At 37.5% G+C, this 14,176-nt stretch overlaps 1 protein-coding gene across 1 annotated transcript in view; it reads left to right on the forward strand.

Annotated features, from left to right (window-relative positions):
* Khdrbs2 (KH RNA binding domain containing, signal transduction associated 2) overlaps positions 1 to 14,176 on the forward strand; it is a 363,837-nt gene that overhangs the window by 211,660 nt on the left and 138,001 nt on the right. The window contains exons 5-6 of the mRNA XM_057751463.1: positions 8,047 to 8,174; positions 12,979 to 13,177. Coding sequence (XP_057607446.1) covers positions 8,047 to 8,174; positions 12,979 to 13,177 — 327 coding nt within the window. The remainder of the gene's footprint in view (positions 1 to 8,046; positions 8,175 to 12,978; positions 13,178 to 14,176) is intronic.

The raw sequence follows: 14,176 nt of genomic DNA on the forward strand, positions 1-14,176 counted from the left end.
ATAAAATTGGCTCATAGGAATCAAAATTCTTTACAGAAAATAAATTACATTTACTAGTATCGTGTGCATTAGACATTTAATGAAGGTCTATGAAGGCATGGATCCTACAACCAATCTGCTTTGTTTAGTTCTTGTGACTGAGTGAGGCTAATGCTCTGTGCTCCAGCTTTCTTATCTGCAAATTGGTAAGATATAGATAGATAATATGGTTGGAATAAGAAGTTCATGGGATCCTTCTCAAAATTTAGCTATTCACTGCTACTTGAAATAATCAGTAAATACTACTTATTTTATTGAAATTATCTTTTGTTTTTCTTTGTGTAGTTCTGGCTGTCCTGGAACTCAGCCTAACACTCAGAGATGCACCTGCCTCTCCCTCTCAATTGCTAGGATTAAAGGCCTCAGTCACACTACCTTTCCACTAAAATTATCTTACCTATCCAGATAAGAGTTAAGCCAAGTGTAATTGTACACACACACACACAAACACACACACACATTTCACACTCCTCTCTAAATGTAAGCCAGCAACTCAGTTCCAGGACTTGCTAGGTGTTTCCAGAAGCAGTGGGCACCACGGAAGCATGGTTCCTGTGTTGTGCTGTGGCTCTCTAAGATGCTTGGGGAATCTGCCAGAATATTTGTTCCTGTTTGACAAAGCGTGACTGGGTGGCAGCATTGTCCCCCTGTCCTGTTAACTTTTCCTGTTCCTATCACCACCTATTTCCTTTCCTGACCCTGTGTTTCTCAGCCTGGTATTCATCTTATGCCTTCTTTAAATCGCTCACAAATTTCTTTCCCATTAGATGCGGAGGTACCCATAATGTCTTGTCTGGGTTTCGCTTGCTTCTGGCTTATGCACTTCTGTCCATTCTGAGTCAGCCTCTAAATGTGCTGTCGCAAGTCACATGTGTCATTGGAGTGGGTAGAGAGGCCGTGGCCTGTTCTCTCTGCCATGAAATTGGCAAATTATTGTGATTTCCGGAGCACACATGGGCCACTTTGTTTCCTACAGAGGAATAACTCCCATGAAGACGCAGGTGCTTCGTTTAGACCATTTCGTGGCTGAGCGTGTTCCTAATTCCTGTGGAAGCCAGAATTGTTAGTTGGTCACTGAGATACATTGCTGTCATCAGACAGGAACGCAACTAGAGGTTTAAATTGAAATTTGCATGTCTGTCAAAGCTGAGCTAGCATAATCAAGGTTTTTATTAGAATTTTAAGAATTGTTATAATGTTGCTAATGTCAGTTTGTTTACTTTTGTCCTTTAGGATGTTTGAAATTGGCATAGATTTTGGTGCAGGTATCAGGCAGAGACAGAAGCAGTAGCAAAAACCAAATCTTACTTTATCTATCATCAATATGTCTGTCCATTTATCCATCTACACCAAGGACTGACTTACTGCAAATAAAAATAAATGGTAAAAAGTCGAATTAATCATTTATGATTAAGACTATATAATACTGAATTTTCAGTATGCAACTATGCATTTTAATGTTTAAAATAGCAACAGGGGTTTTCCTACTTTTCAGTGGGTGATTATGGCTCTCTAGTTACCTATAATATATGGAACTGCTTTGATAATCCTAGGTCATTATAATGTTTAATTGTTAATGGAGTGTGTAGTATTTGGGGGTCATTTCTTAGACATAAGAAGTTTCTCTTATGCTGAATCATTTTAATGTTGAGTCAACATTAAGAATACTCAAACTTTGTTAATGTGCTATTGATATCCATTTGGATAATCACGTGATTGAAGAAGTTGTCACCAGAGCAAGTGGGTGGTTGTGAGTCTTCAGGTAATCCATGAGCTTATAAAATTTTCTATATGATATCTATTTGTTTTGAATTTATATTGAGATCATCCAGTAAATCATCACAATAGCCCAAATTGAGACAAAGAAAGCATAATAATGGGTATTTTTTTTTTGCAGCAATACTGTTAGCTGGAATAGGAAACATTTGAATTCCTGTATTTATTTCTAGTTTTTACTGTATTGACTCTTAAGTGACTGCCCAGTCAAGGCTCTCTATAAAGTTGTTTCTGACCTATATAACTACAAGTGTGCTTTTCAATATAGTCATTTTTTTATTAATTTGTTCTTTGACAATTTCATATGTGTGTTTAATGCATTCTAGGTACTCTCATCCTGACATTCCCTTTTCCCTCCCTTCCTTCTCAAGCCCCTCTCCACTTTCCTCCAAGTTCCTTTATCACAGGGATATTTTTATTTTGTCACTAGTGTTTTAGTGTTAAAAACCATCATGACACACTCTTTAAAATGTGATTCTAGAAAAGAGAAAGGAGAAGTGTATTGGACAGTTGGGAGGAAAGAAGGGGAAAGGAAATTATATAACTACAAAAAATCAAAAAAAAGAAATAATTAAAAAATATTTCTTTTAAATCACTGCTCAAAATGGACTTAGAACACTTGCCTAGAGTGCAGGAGGAACTGAGTTAAATATCCAAGGACTAAAAAGAGAAGGTTAAAAAATTGAACAAAATGATATGGTATGCATTCTTAGTTGAAAATAAAATGGTTAGAGACACTGTATGGATTATTAGGAATTTGCTTGATTCATAATCAATATATATTTCTACTATCAGTTATAAAAGTACATCATTATTTTCTAATGATTTAAGTCTAGTATAATTACAGAATTTCAGTAAATAGTTTATTTCTTAGTCCAAGGGGAGATTTTCCTTATTGTGCAATAAATGTTTTATTCTACTTTAGTGAGGCTATCAAAGCCATATATTTATTTATTCTCATCTCAAACATTGCACCCCAACCTCAGTTTACCCTACTGCCATTCTTTTCAGTCTCACCCCCACCTTTCCTGTCCCTCAGATCCACTCCTCCATTTCCCTTCAAAACAAAAACAAAAGCAAAAAGAGCAGACCTCCCAGATAACCAAACCAAACATGGTATAACAAGCTGCAAGAAGACAAGGCATAAACCCACTTATCAAGCCTGGATGAGACAACCCAGTAGGAGGAAAGGGCCTCAAGAGCAAGCTAAAGAATCAGAGACAGGCCCCCTCCCACTGTCAGGAGCTGCACAAGGACACAGAGCTACACAAACATAACATATTTGCAGAGTACCTAGCACAGACTCACACAGGGTCCATGATTGTTGCTTCAGTCTCTTTGATCCCTTATGAGCCCTGCTTAGTTGATTCTGTGAACCTTGTTTTTATAATTAAAGAATATTTCTAATGTAGTTTTTGAACCTTTGTGGCAGCATGAAATAAATAGGTAAGCAAATAGCCCCTACAGTGCTGTGAATAGTTCTTTCACAGTCATTTTATGGCTGCTAATCCATGATGGCTGCATCAGTAGTTTATATTACTGCATATTCAGTAATTTACTCCAGTGCTGACTTTTCTCATCCCATCTTTGAATGTTTTTACTGTTAACCTAACACATTTTAAAGAACTGGATGCTCTGGTGAGCAGAGGTGATTATTATGCAGATGATACAGTTGACACATGTTCCATATTTTTGACCATCATGTCAGGAGGAAGAATGTGAGCCTTCCTAGGAAATATTTGTGATGAGCAAGGAAGCAGGAATACTAGTACAGAAAAATATATGACTCTTGGAAACTAGAACATGTCATTTACTGTCAATGAATAGTAGATGGGTAGCTATAAACTAACAATGCATTCACCTTCTCAACTCCACTGTTGCCAGGGTATCATGATACTCTTTATTAATTTTAGCTCTCCCTCTCTCTCTCTTTCTCTCTCTCTCTTTCTCTCTCTCTCTGTCTCTCTCATTAAAGATGCTTTGTTCATAGAAATTTTCTTGGTAAAATAAACCTCCCCATACAGGTTGATGAGTGTCATTGTTTCCCTCTTACTCATTGTTGCTGATTTTTTCAAAAATACTTGTAAGTAAGTTCAGGGAGATGAATCAGAGATGTAACATATCATGGACAAGCAAGTCCCATGCTTCCATAGTAGAGAGACCAGAAATATAGAATACCCACTATATCTGTGCATTTATACATTTGTGTATGTCTGTGATAGTTACTAATTCTTTAGAGTAAATAAATCTTAATTTACCTTTCATTGACTATAGCTTGATAATAGTTTTCTGGTTTCTAGTGTGAGCTGAACAAAGCTCATTCTGTGCTGGATCAGTGAAGCTACCTAATCTTTGTCTTATTAAATAATCTCTGCTAGTATTTTTTAAGTTTTCTATCCATTTCAGCTCAGTTATAACTATGGTATTGGCTCAGAGCCCACATTTTCCTTTTATTTAGTTTTTATTCGCTTAACACAGGATGGCCTTTAACTCATAATACTCTTTCTTTGCTTCGAAGGTACTAGAATTTAGAATTTCAGGCATGTGCCACCACATGCAATTTCACTTTCTTGCTTATTACTGTGGTTTGTAGAACTTGATATTTCTTCCGTTCTCTTTGTTATAACCCGGAAGGATTAAACTATACGTGTCATTTTTTGTTTACATACTGCTTACATTTTTGTACTTATTAATTTGTGTGTGTGTGTGTGTGTATGTGTGTGTGTAATACATATGCAATGGGCTGGTACCATGACAACCGTGAGGTAGGGAGAGGACAGCTTGCAGGTGTCAGTCCTCTCCTACCAACACGTAGATTTCCAGGATCGCTCAGGTTGTCAGGCTTGGCTTGCTTTTATCCACTAAGGCAGCTCATCTGCCCATGGCCACAGTTTTAAATGTGTGGCATCAGGGCCTGCTGAGTCTTAATGGAGAGGATTTGGCAGAAAAAAAGGTCCCTGATTGAACCCCCAGGTTGCCTATTAACACCTGCCATTACCTGCCATCTAAATGTAAGTTAAATAATCTTCCCAATTTGTATTTTGGCAAAATGCCACCACAGCAGATGGACAAGACTATATGTAACTGGAAATTATGCGTATACATTTAATATGTGGACTGTGCACATAATTCCTTTCTAGGAACAGCCAAGCATCCTCCTGCTCCCAGCTTTTTAGTGTGTGTACTGTTTACACCATATGCCAGCACAATGGGAGGGCCTTAACTGAGAGGCAAAAGGGAACAATCATACATTTCATGGAAACTGTTTCATAGAGTACATTTGTCTCATTCAGGGGAAGGAACATATGCAAAGGATTGTGAGTATAAATGAGATTATTTCAAGTAATATATTTCCAAAACCAATTTTGGTATTTAAAAAAGGTAAAACAGTTTAGAAATGATAGAAAGAAAGAAGTGTGTTACCAAACACCCTTAAGCTTTTAAATGTCTATTTCTTTTCCTCATATCTCATCACATTCATGCAAAAAAGCAACGTATTCAGTGCCACCATAATTCTCTGTTTTAATGAAATTGTTCTATTCTCGGTCTCAAAATAGTTCTCATGTTTGCCTACCTCTATGAGTCTTTCCTAGTTTCCCATTAACTGGTGCATTAAGCAAGTTGTATTTTTTCTTTAAATTCAAAGTATTGCATTTTCCAGTTATTGGTAGTGAGTCTAATATTCAGCCTTCTATAGTCATTTTAAAGTAGGAAAATGTCAGTCACACTGACTCAGCCACAGTACAGAGTATGGTCAATGGAACACCTTCCATCAGCACTAATACAAATGAGGTTGTCAAAGCTCTCAGCTTTCTGATTTTAGGAACTCGATTTTGTCAGAATTCTATATTTCCACTTGAGTCCTTGAAGAAGCAAATGATAAAGTGGATTAAACATGGAGGTTTTTTATTAGAGAAAGTGCTCTTGTGACAATGTCGAAATAGTTCTGGGAAATAAGGAGGACTCTCCCAGACAATATCTGAAACCAAGGAAAGAGAAATGTGAGTTTCTGGACTTCTTTGATGTGCTGAAGTAAAAATATAAATTCAGCAATACCAAAAAGGAGTCCTCAAAATACAGGAATCCAGTGTCTCCTTGGAAAAGACTTAATTTAGCATCAGGAGCTGCGAGAAACTCTTAGCAACATGGCCTCGAGGATGTAGTATTTCAGAAGGCAGCAACTGCAGCTCACGGTCAATTACACTTGTAATTACATGTCTCCATTCTCTTGGTCACCATAAACCTGCAAGGTGATTAATCTCTTAAAGGAAACATTTCCCACTAAGTCCATAAGGAATCCGCTTGTATATTGTCAATAGTGGCTTTGCTTACATTAAGAATTATTCTTTGTGGTAAAATATTCATCTAACCAAGATGATAATCTTTTCTAGTTAATAGAATGTACCGGAGCAGCAAAATAGCGTGGCACTGAGTTCACGAGCTCACACATTAAACAGAGATTCAGTAAATGTTTCAAACTATTTGATACATAGATATTTTATTCAGGTGTACTGAATTCCATCTGAGATGGCACCGGAAACAAGAAATAAATGATAGCCTGTAGTTCCAACTGTCATCCAGATGTGTGGAGAATGGCTGTTTAAGTTTGCCTCTGAAGCTCAGCTCTCACATCCTATGCTGACAAACCATTATTGCTGCTTTTGGAACCCTTAGATCAAATCAACACAAGATTCTTAATGACTTTGAATACCAGTTCATTATCTTTTATTCTGGGAAAAATAGATTTCTGAGATTTGCAGGTGATGTTTCAGGTCTCTATCTCTTTGACCAGGAGAAGAGAATGGTTCTCTGGCATCTCAGAAAGGATGGCAGAAAGGGCAGAGTGACTGGAATCGCCCCACATGTTCTACCTTCCAAACTGAGTTAGACTTCCATACCTTGTGATATAAGTTTTCCCAATGCCAAAACACTCAAGTTCCAGTACGTAAGCACTTTCCAGTCACTTTAGCTATGTTTTTTACTAGGCACAAAAGTTTCACACAGCCAATGCCAGGTGAAACTTATTAGAACGTTCAGAGGCATGGATCCAGGAGAAAAAGATCATATTGGCAATTTGGCACAAATAACCAACTACTCTGTTTCATATTGTTCCACAAAGGTGTGTGTCTGTGTGTCTGTCTGTGTCTGTGTGTGTAACTGTTTCTTTGTCTAAGTGTTTCTATGTCTCTATATGTATGTATGTATATACACACATGATATGATGAAGAAATAATTAAAACTAGCACTTTTTATTAAAGGTTAAATCCATCTATAATGACTCAGACCTACTTTTTTGTTCTTTGTAAATGACTAGCTGAAGAATAATGACAGGAGTTTCACCCAGGCCTCTGGTTGTGACTGCAGCATTTGATTTACATTGTGACTCCCACTTTATGAGGATAAGACGCATAAGTAAATTTTTTAATTTGAAAATGTTGCAGGCCAGGTTATTTGGTGGGATTCCAGAATTTCTGTGTCTGAAACAAAGCCTAGTGGTGTATATCATTTTAATGAATTTAAGACAATCTCACCTGCTCTGGGTCTTAGGACTGTCCCGTTTTGAACTGTAACTCAGGAACTGTTTGAATAGCATGCACTCACACTCCCTACATATATTCACCCAAGGGCAGTCTATTTTCCATAATATTGATGTTGACAGTTCTAGCTAAAGTACCTTCCAGTGTACTACCTGCTCTTCAGATAAACCCTAAAATAATAGTAAAGAGAATTGAATCCAGTGTCATGAAGAGTAATTTCTTGATGAAAGAATCATTTTCATTTTCACTATACAATAAAAGGCTTGAAGAGATTAGTGCCTTCTTTAGCATCATTTCCGGGGTTTTGTACATAAGAATCAGGAAACAGACACAGTTGTTTTGTTTCTTTTGTTACACATTAGCCAAGATTGACCTAGAATTCAGGGTGTTTTCATATAGTCCTTGAACTCATGGGAGCAACCTTTCTACCTCAGGCTCTTGAGTACCAGGATCAGCACTTTGAGGCAAGGCATGCAGGTAGTCTCTGCTCTAGCTCCACAACATTGTGGTCTTGGTTTATTTTCTTCAGTTTTGAAATGCTGGTGAGAGAACTTGGGGTCCCTCACATGCTAGATGAATGTTCTGTCACTGGATTGACTCCTCAGCCTTTTTCTTATTGTTTGACTGTGTGTTTCAGGGTTAAGAAGCCAACATCTTATAGTAATTCGTCATGCCTATTTTGTTTTCCTTCTAGGACTACAATGATGAAATTCGCCAAGAACAGCTCCGGGAGTTGTCTTACTTAAATGGCTCAGAAGAGTCTGGCCGTGGCCGAGGTCTTAGAGGCAGAGGAATCAGAATTACTTCCATAGCTCCTTCAAGGTACCTTAGTTCTCACTCTTTGTGGATTAACAGCAAATGAGGACTTTAGGCATTTGCTCTATGTCAAAATTCCAAAGAGAACTAAACAATTCATTAACACTCACAATAATATGACAGTAAGTCTGGATGCTTAAATAGTACAAAACACAACAGCCTCATCAATACTCACATCATAACAAAACAGTAAGGATGGGTGGATAAATAGCATATAAGAGATGGCACACATTGATTCATCACAATTTTGAACTTGAGATAAGTACTTTTTATAAACTTAGAAACCAAAGTTGGGTGGGCCAAGTGTGGTAGCCCACACCTTTAATTTCAGAACTCAAGAGACTGAGAAAAGTAGATCTCTGTGAGTTTAATACCAGCCTGATCTCTATGGTGATTTCGAGGCCAGCCATGGAGCTAGTTTCAGAAACAGTACAACAACAAATGGAAGGGAGAATATTAAGATGTTACCTAAAATAATAGATACATTCTGACTGCAGAATTCATAAATTTGAATACTTAACAACTATTCTTAGAAACTGAGGTGGGAACCCGAGATTCTCTACTTCCCTGTTCTCTCCCCAGGATTAGGTCACAGAAGTTACATAGTCCTTTGCTTTTTTTAAACCAGAAATGATAGAAAACTGCATATTTTATCCATGCCATATATGATTCTTGAAGGGATATAATATTGTCAGTTGACATATAAATGAATTGAATATATCTTCAGCATGTAAGAAAAAAAGAAACTCACTATGGCATCACTAACAGCATAGCTATATAAAGTTCATGCATATATTTGGCTTTGCAAAATCCTTGATGATAATTTTTTGTTTTGTAGGATTTTGAATGAATTTTTTAAGCTTTAAATAGAAGACATTAATTTGCCAAAAGGCAAAGATGCATGCATATTCTATTACCCAAATCAGAGACCAAACAGCAGTGAACTCAGACTAACATTCCTGAACATTTATTTCAGAGACAGAAAACAAACATCGAAAAGTTAGGCATAGTGGGAAGTCTGGGGTCATAGTATCAAATGCCTTCCAGCTGTTACTGTCTTCGGTTTTCTTTTTCTTACTTCCCCACAAGTTCAACAGCTTTGCCCATCTTGCTTCCCATTCCTATTCTGGTGCCCTATACTCTGCATGGCCTCTTATCAGCTATCTTAAAACAGAGTCCAAATCATAGCCCAGAACTAGTAAAACCAGGAGCCAAAATCAACCTTTTTCTGTTTAAAAGTTATATTACACAACACACACATACACCTCACAATCCTCACACACAAGTTACATAATCCATTTACTCATTTACTTTCTTTTCTGTATAGCTGGCTAATATTTGTAAAGGACAGACTATGAATAATGTCTCATCTGTCATGATAAAAGTATAAGATAAGCTAAAGTATTCTGCAATTTCTGCCCCAAACACTTCAATCATTATCAATACACCACTGCTTTTTGCATTTAATACTTTAAAACCTTGTTTATTTTTTAGAAAAAAAATAAAGATTCCAAAATAGAACATTCAGCAGTTAGCTCTATACATGAATCAATGTAGAAATTTTGGGACAATTAAATCTACCTGAAGGAAAAGACCCAAATTTTTTTCAGAGCTTTTGTTCGTACTTCATCCCAAAAATTAAAAAGTAAACATTGTATTAATTTTCCAGGTCTTATCCTTATTGATACAAGATGCAACACTTTACATGAGACAAGTCTTTTATAAAACTTGTATTTCTAGCCTGATTTTGTTTGATTCCAAAGTAGCATCCTTGCAAATCATCTTAAATAGGTTAATGCTAGAGTCTGAACAATAATCACAAATTTGTGGTAAAGAAATGTTATTTTAACTATTAAGCAGTTTAGCAGGTAAATATTAATTATATATTTCATAACCAAACAAAGTAACATATCTTCAGTATTCCTTGAGAATCTAACTACTTAAAATAAATTACTTATCTTATTATGATACCTTAAAAGCATCATAGTAATAGAATTTGTTCTAATACTAACATAGGGGACCAGATCTTGATAGACACTTAAAGGAGAAATGTTTCTTTTGGCTCAGAGTATTTGCCAAATTTGAATAGACTTAAATTTTGGTGAATCTTTATTCTGAAGTTTTAATTCATTTCTTCATCAAATAAATAAAGGAGCACTATTAACATTAAGGGCAGATTTTGGATGATTTGGGGGACAACACTAGAGGTAACATATAGAACTGTTATATTTTAAAGGGATGGAACCATATCTGTAATTTGGAAAGGATCTCGGAAATTGGCATGATGATAAGAGTTTGCGCAATTAGCTGTGTTCAAGGCTAAGAAGTGGTGAAAGAGACTGAATCACAACTGGGGAAACAATGAAGACAAACCCGTGACCTGAGGCTGGCAGAAATGAACAGCACTTGAAATACAGAGAGACAGAATAGAGAAAAGAATAAAAGTCCAAAGAAACATTTTCCAGATAATAGTTCGGAGAAGTCTTAAATATAACTCAGGAGACACAGGGTCATGGGAGCTATAAGAGGAAATTGGTAGGCTGTGGGCTTGGCAGGCTCAGCCAAGTGTCTTCCCAGAGTGCTGAAAACAAGAACTAAAGAGATGACATTTGGTTCAGAAATGAACATGAAGAGAAGATTAAATGCAGAAAATGCTCTTTGAAGAAGTCAGAAACTGAAAGAATACTGCACTGGGAATTTAGCCCTGGACAGTATCCTAAAAGAGATGGTGCATGTTTTAGGTTGAACGGAAGAAAGCAATGGTGTTAATACTGCCAGGAAATGACAGGACATATAAGAGGGAATGAGACACTCTGGAAGAAATTTTGCTAAGACTGGGTCTAAGAGTTAGTTGAAGAAGAAATGTAATGAAAAATCAGAATCAATATGAGCATGAAATAATTGTAAAGTAGAAATATATAAATTTAGAAATCTAGGTACTTTTCAATCTGAAATATATTATTTTAGGTTTTGGTAATTGAAATATTTACCTACCATTATTCATTGACATAGCCAGCACATGTAGTTTATTATCAACACATGTACATTTTGATAGCATTAAAATGCTAAACTAAACAAAAATTATTACCCTAGTCGTCAGACCTAGGAGTATGTTACCATTGAGGAACCAGGCACTTGGAGGCTATATTAGTGACATGTCTCATCATAAGCTAATATTCAACAAGAAACAACTCAACAGAGGAAAGAACGGTTATTTGGCTCACAGTTTGAAGGGGATACGGTCATCATATTTGGAAAGGCCCTGTGGAAGATGGCTCACTGTGATGGGGATCTGTGACTGGGAGAGCTTTGCTCTTTGTGTGTTCACAGATAATTAATTCCTCCAATAAGGGTCCCCATCCTACAGATTCTATAACCTCCCTAGACATCACTAAGAGCTGGGCACCATGTGTTCACACATTTCACATGCAGACAGCTCAGGAACTCGGTGGAGGTGAATGGCACTTAACAGGTTTCTTAATGTCATCTAATAACATTAGCTTGTCGTCCCAGCCATTGCACTTGAAACTGGCACTGCGGATTTGGGTCCTTTATGGACTTGGCTCTCGGCTACTGTTTTCTATAGTCTCTACTCATAAGCTGGGTAAGCCAAGAATTCACTCCCAACTTTCATTTTCTGTTGACCAAGGTTTCTGTCCTACTGGATCCTGCAGCCATTCAGACCCAAAGGAACACAGAGAGGCCTACATTAATTATAAACTGATTGGCCTATTAGCTCAGGCTTCTTATTAACTTTTGTAACTTATATTAGCCTAAAATCTGGTCTGTGTTAGCCACGTGGCTTGGTACCTTTTCTGGTGGGGCACTCACATCTTGTTTCCCCTGTGTCTGGATGATGGCTGCAGACTGAATCTTTCCTCTTTCCAGAATTCTCCTGTTCTCATTGCCCTGCCTCTACTTCCTGCCTGGTTGTCCTGCCTATACTTCCTGCCTAGCTACTAGCCAATCAGCATTTTATTAAACAAGTACAAGAAACAAATCTTTACAGTGTAAAACCATTGTCCCACAACAATTTTCTTCCAGGATGAAAGAGTCAGTTGATGGCTGTTCAGAGCAGTTTAACCCATGCCTCCATTGAAGGCACAGCTGAACCCTATGATCATTGACATTCCAACAATCATCATTTTTCTCAAAGCTAGCATTCCTGCTGATAGCAGTGCTTTTTAGAGGTCAACTTTCAAACAATGGAAAGTGAAATGGCCATGTATTGGTCTAAAGATTTCAGATGAACATCCTTTCTAAATGTTTCAGAATGTCAGAAAAAATGGCTCCATCCTTTGCTCTCATGCTTTTGTTCAGATCACTTTTCTTTTATGTGGTAGAAAACATTCATTAGGCCTTCTCATTGCTGAGCACTAATTCAGCAGCCCTGAAGTTACCTAGTGAAAATATGCCAGTGAATTCACTATCTGGAGAGATAATAGTGTGATGCGAAATTCAAGCTACTGTAACTGCACAGTGTCATCATTCTGGCCAGAATGTCACATTTTATTGATTTTTTTTGAAATATGACCACACTGGAGATCACTATCAACAACTCCCAACATGGAGATAGTCTACACACACACACACACACACACACACGGTCTCACATATAGCCAACATACTACATCTCAGAAAATTGTCTGTTTGTTCTTTTAAAGAAATATTCTTTAATGTGACTCAAAGCACTTTATGTATTATATAATATCTATCAGAAAGAGAGACCGATTTGTATAGATGCAGTGAGCTGAACACATAATTTCTTGTCTTTCTTTTCTTTCATCTACTTGTCTCTTATTTCTCATAGGGGCCGTGGGGGTGCTGTTCCTCCACCACCACCACCTGGACGCGGTGTTCTTACCCCTCGGGGGGCCACTGTTACCCGTGGAGCTCTTCCAGTGCCCCCAATAGCCAGAGGTGTCCCTACACCTCGTTCCAGGGGGACAGCAGCTGTACCAGGATATAGAGCACCCCCACCTCCAGCCCATGAGGCTTATGAAGAATATGTAAGTACCCCCAAGAAATTTGTACTGAGGAAGAATGAAATTTACTGGTTCAGAAAGTAAACTCCATTCCATGAAAGTAGAAGGGCACAAATATCATTCACAACATATGTTAAGCCATAGATTTACATGTGAACACTTGGGAAAAAAAATTTCATCAATGTCATCATTGCAGTTCATATGACATCAGTACCTTGTGTTTCAAGAATCAACTCCATTGAAGTGTTCCCATCTTTACAAATTTTGATCAGCTTCCAAATTGGAAATAGTTATACATTATTGCAAGTGTGGTATGAATTATTGTATGGTCATAAAATTCACTTGGAAGTAAATAAACATTAGGGAAAATGAATAAATATGAGCATCAATGTATACAGTGTATGCACAGATGGATAGCCTCCCATTTTCACGACTTTCACTTTCATTGGCCATTTGAAAGATATGTGATTGTCATCCAGAATTGAAATCTATAGTGTAAACAGAAAATGCAGTGTCTTTAAGTACCCTCCTCCCATTTCCTCTGTCTCCAGAATTTTATCCTTGTGGAGAACCCAGCAGTGCCTACTCCACCACCTCTTTCAAAGGTCCCAGGGACAAATAAAAGTTCTATTCCACCAAAGATCCTCCTGAGGCACACATGAGAATATTGGGTTTACTTACAGCACATGGTGAGGTGTTCCTAATAGGAGCAGGGGTGACTCTAGAGCAACCACATTGAAAGTCTTCATCCAGCATGGATGGTGGCTTCCCTGTAGCTCCGTAAGTGGGGTCTCTTTCACCAAATCGTCTCCAGGCTGTGGAATCCAGTTCACCGCCCCTAAATCCACATGCAATTAGAGCAGAATTGCATACAATTGGCTTAGAGAAGTGAATGGATATTCAGGTAAGTTTCCAATATAGCCCTTCTTCCCTCTCCTTCTATGAGAAAATGTCAGCACACAGCATATCCAGCTGTGGTTATCTTTGTAATAACAGACACAGTTGATCTTATGAAGATGGTAG

This window comes from Chionomys nivalis, chromosome 19 (assembly GCF_950005125.1).
Source record: "Chionomys nivalis chromosome 19, mChiNiv1.1, whole genome shotgun sequence".
NCBI lineage: Eukaryota > Metazoa > Chordata > Mammalia > Rodentia > Cricetidae > Chionomys > Chionomys nivalis.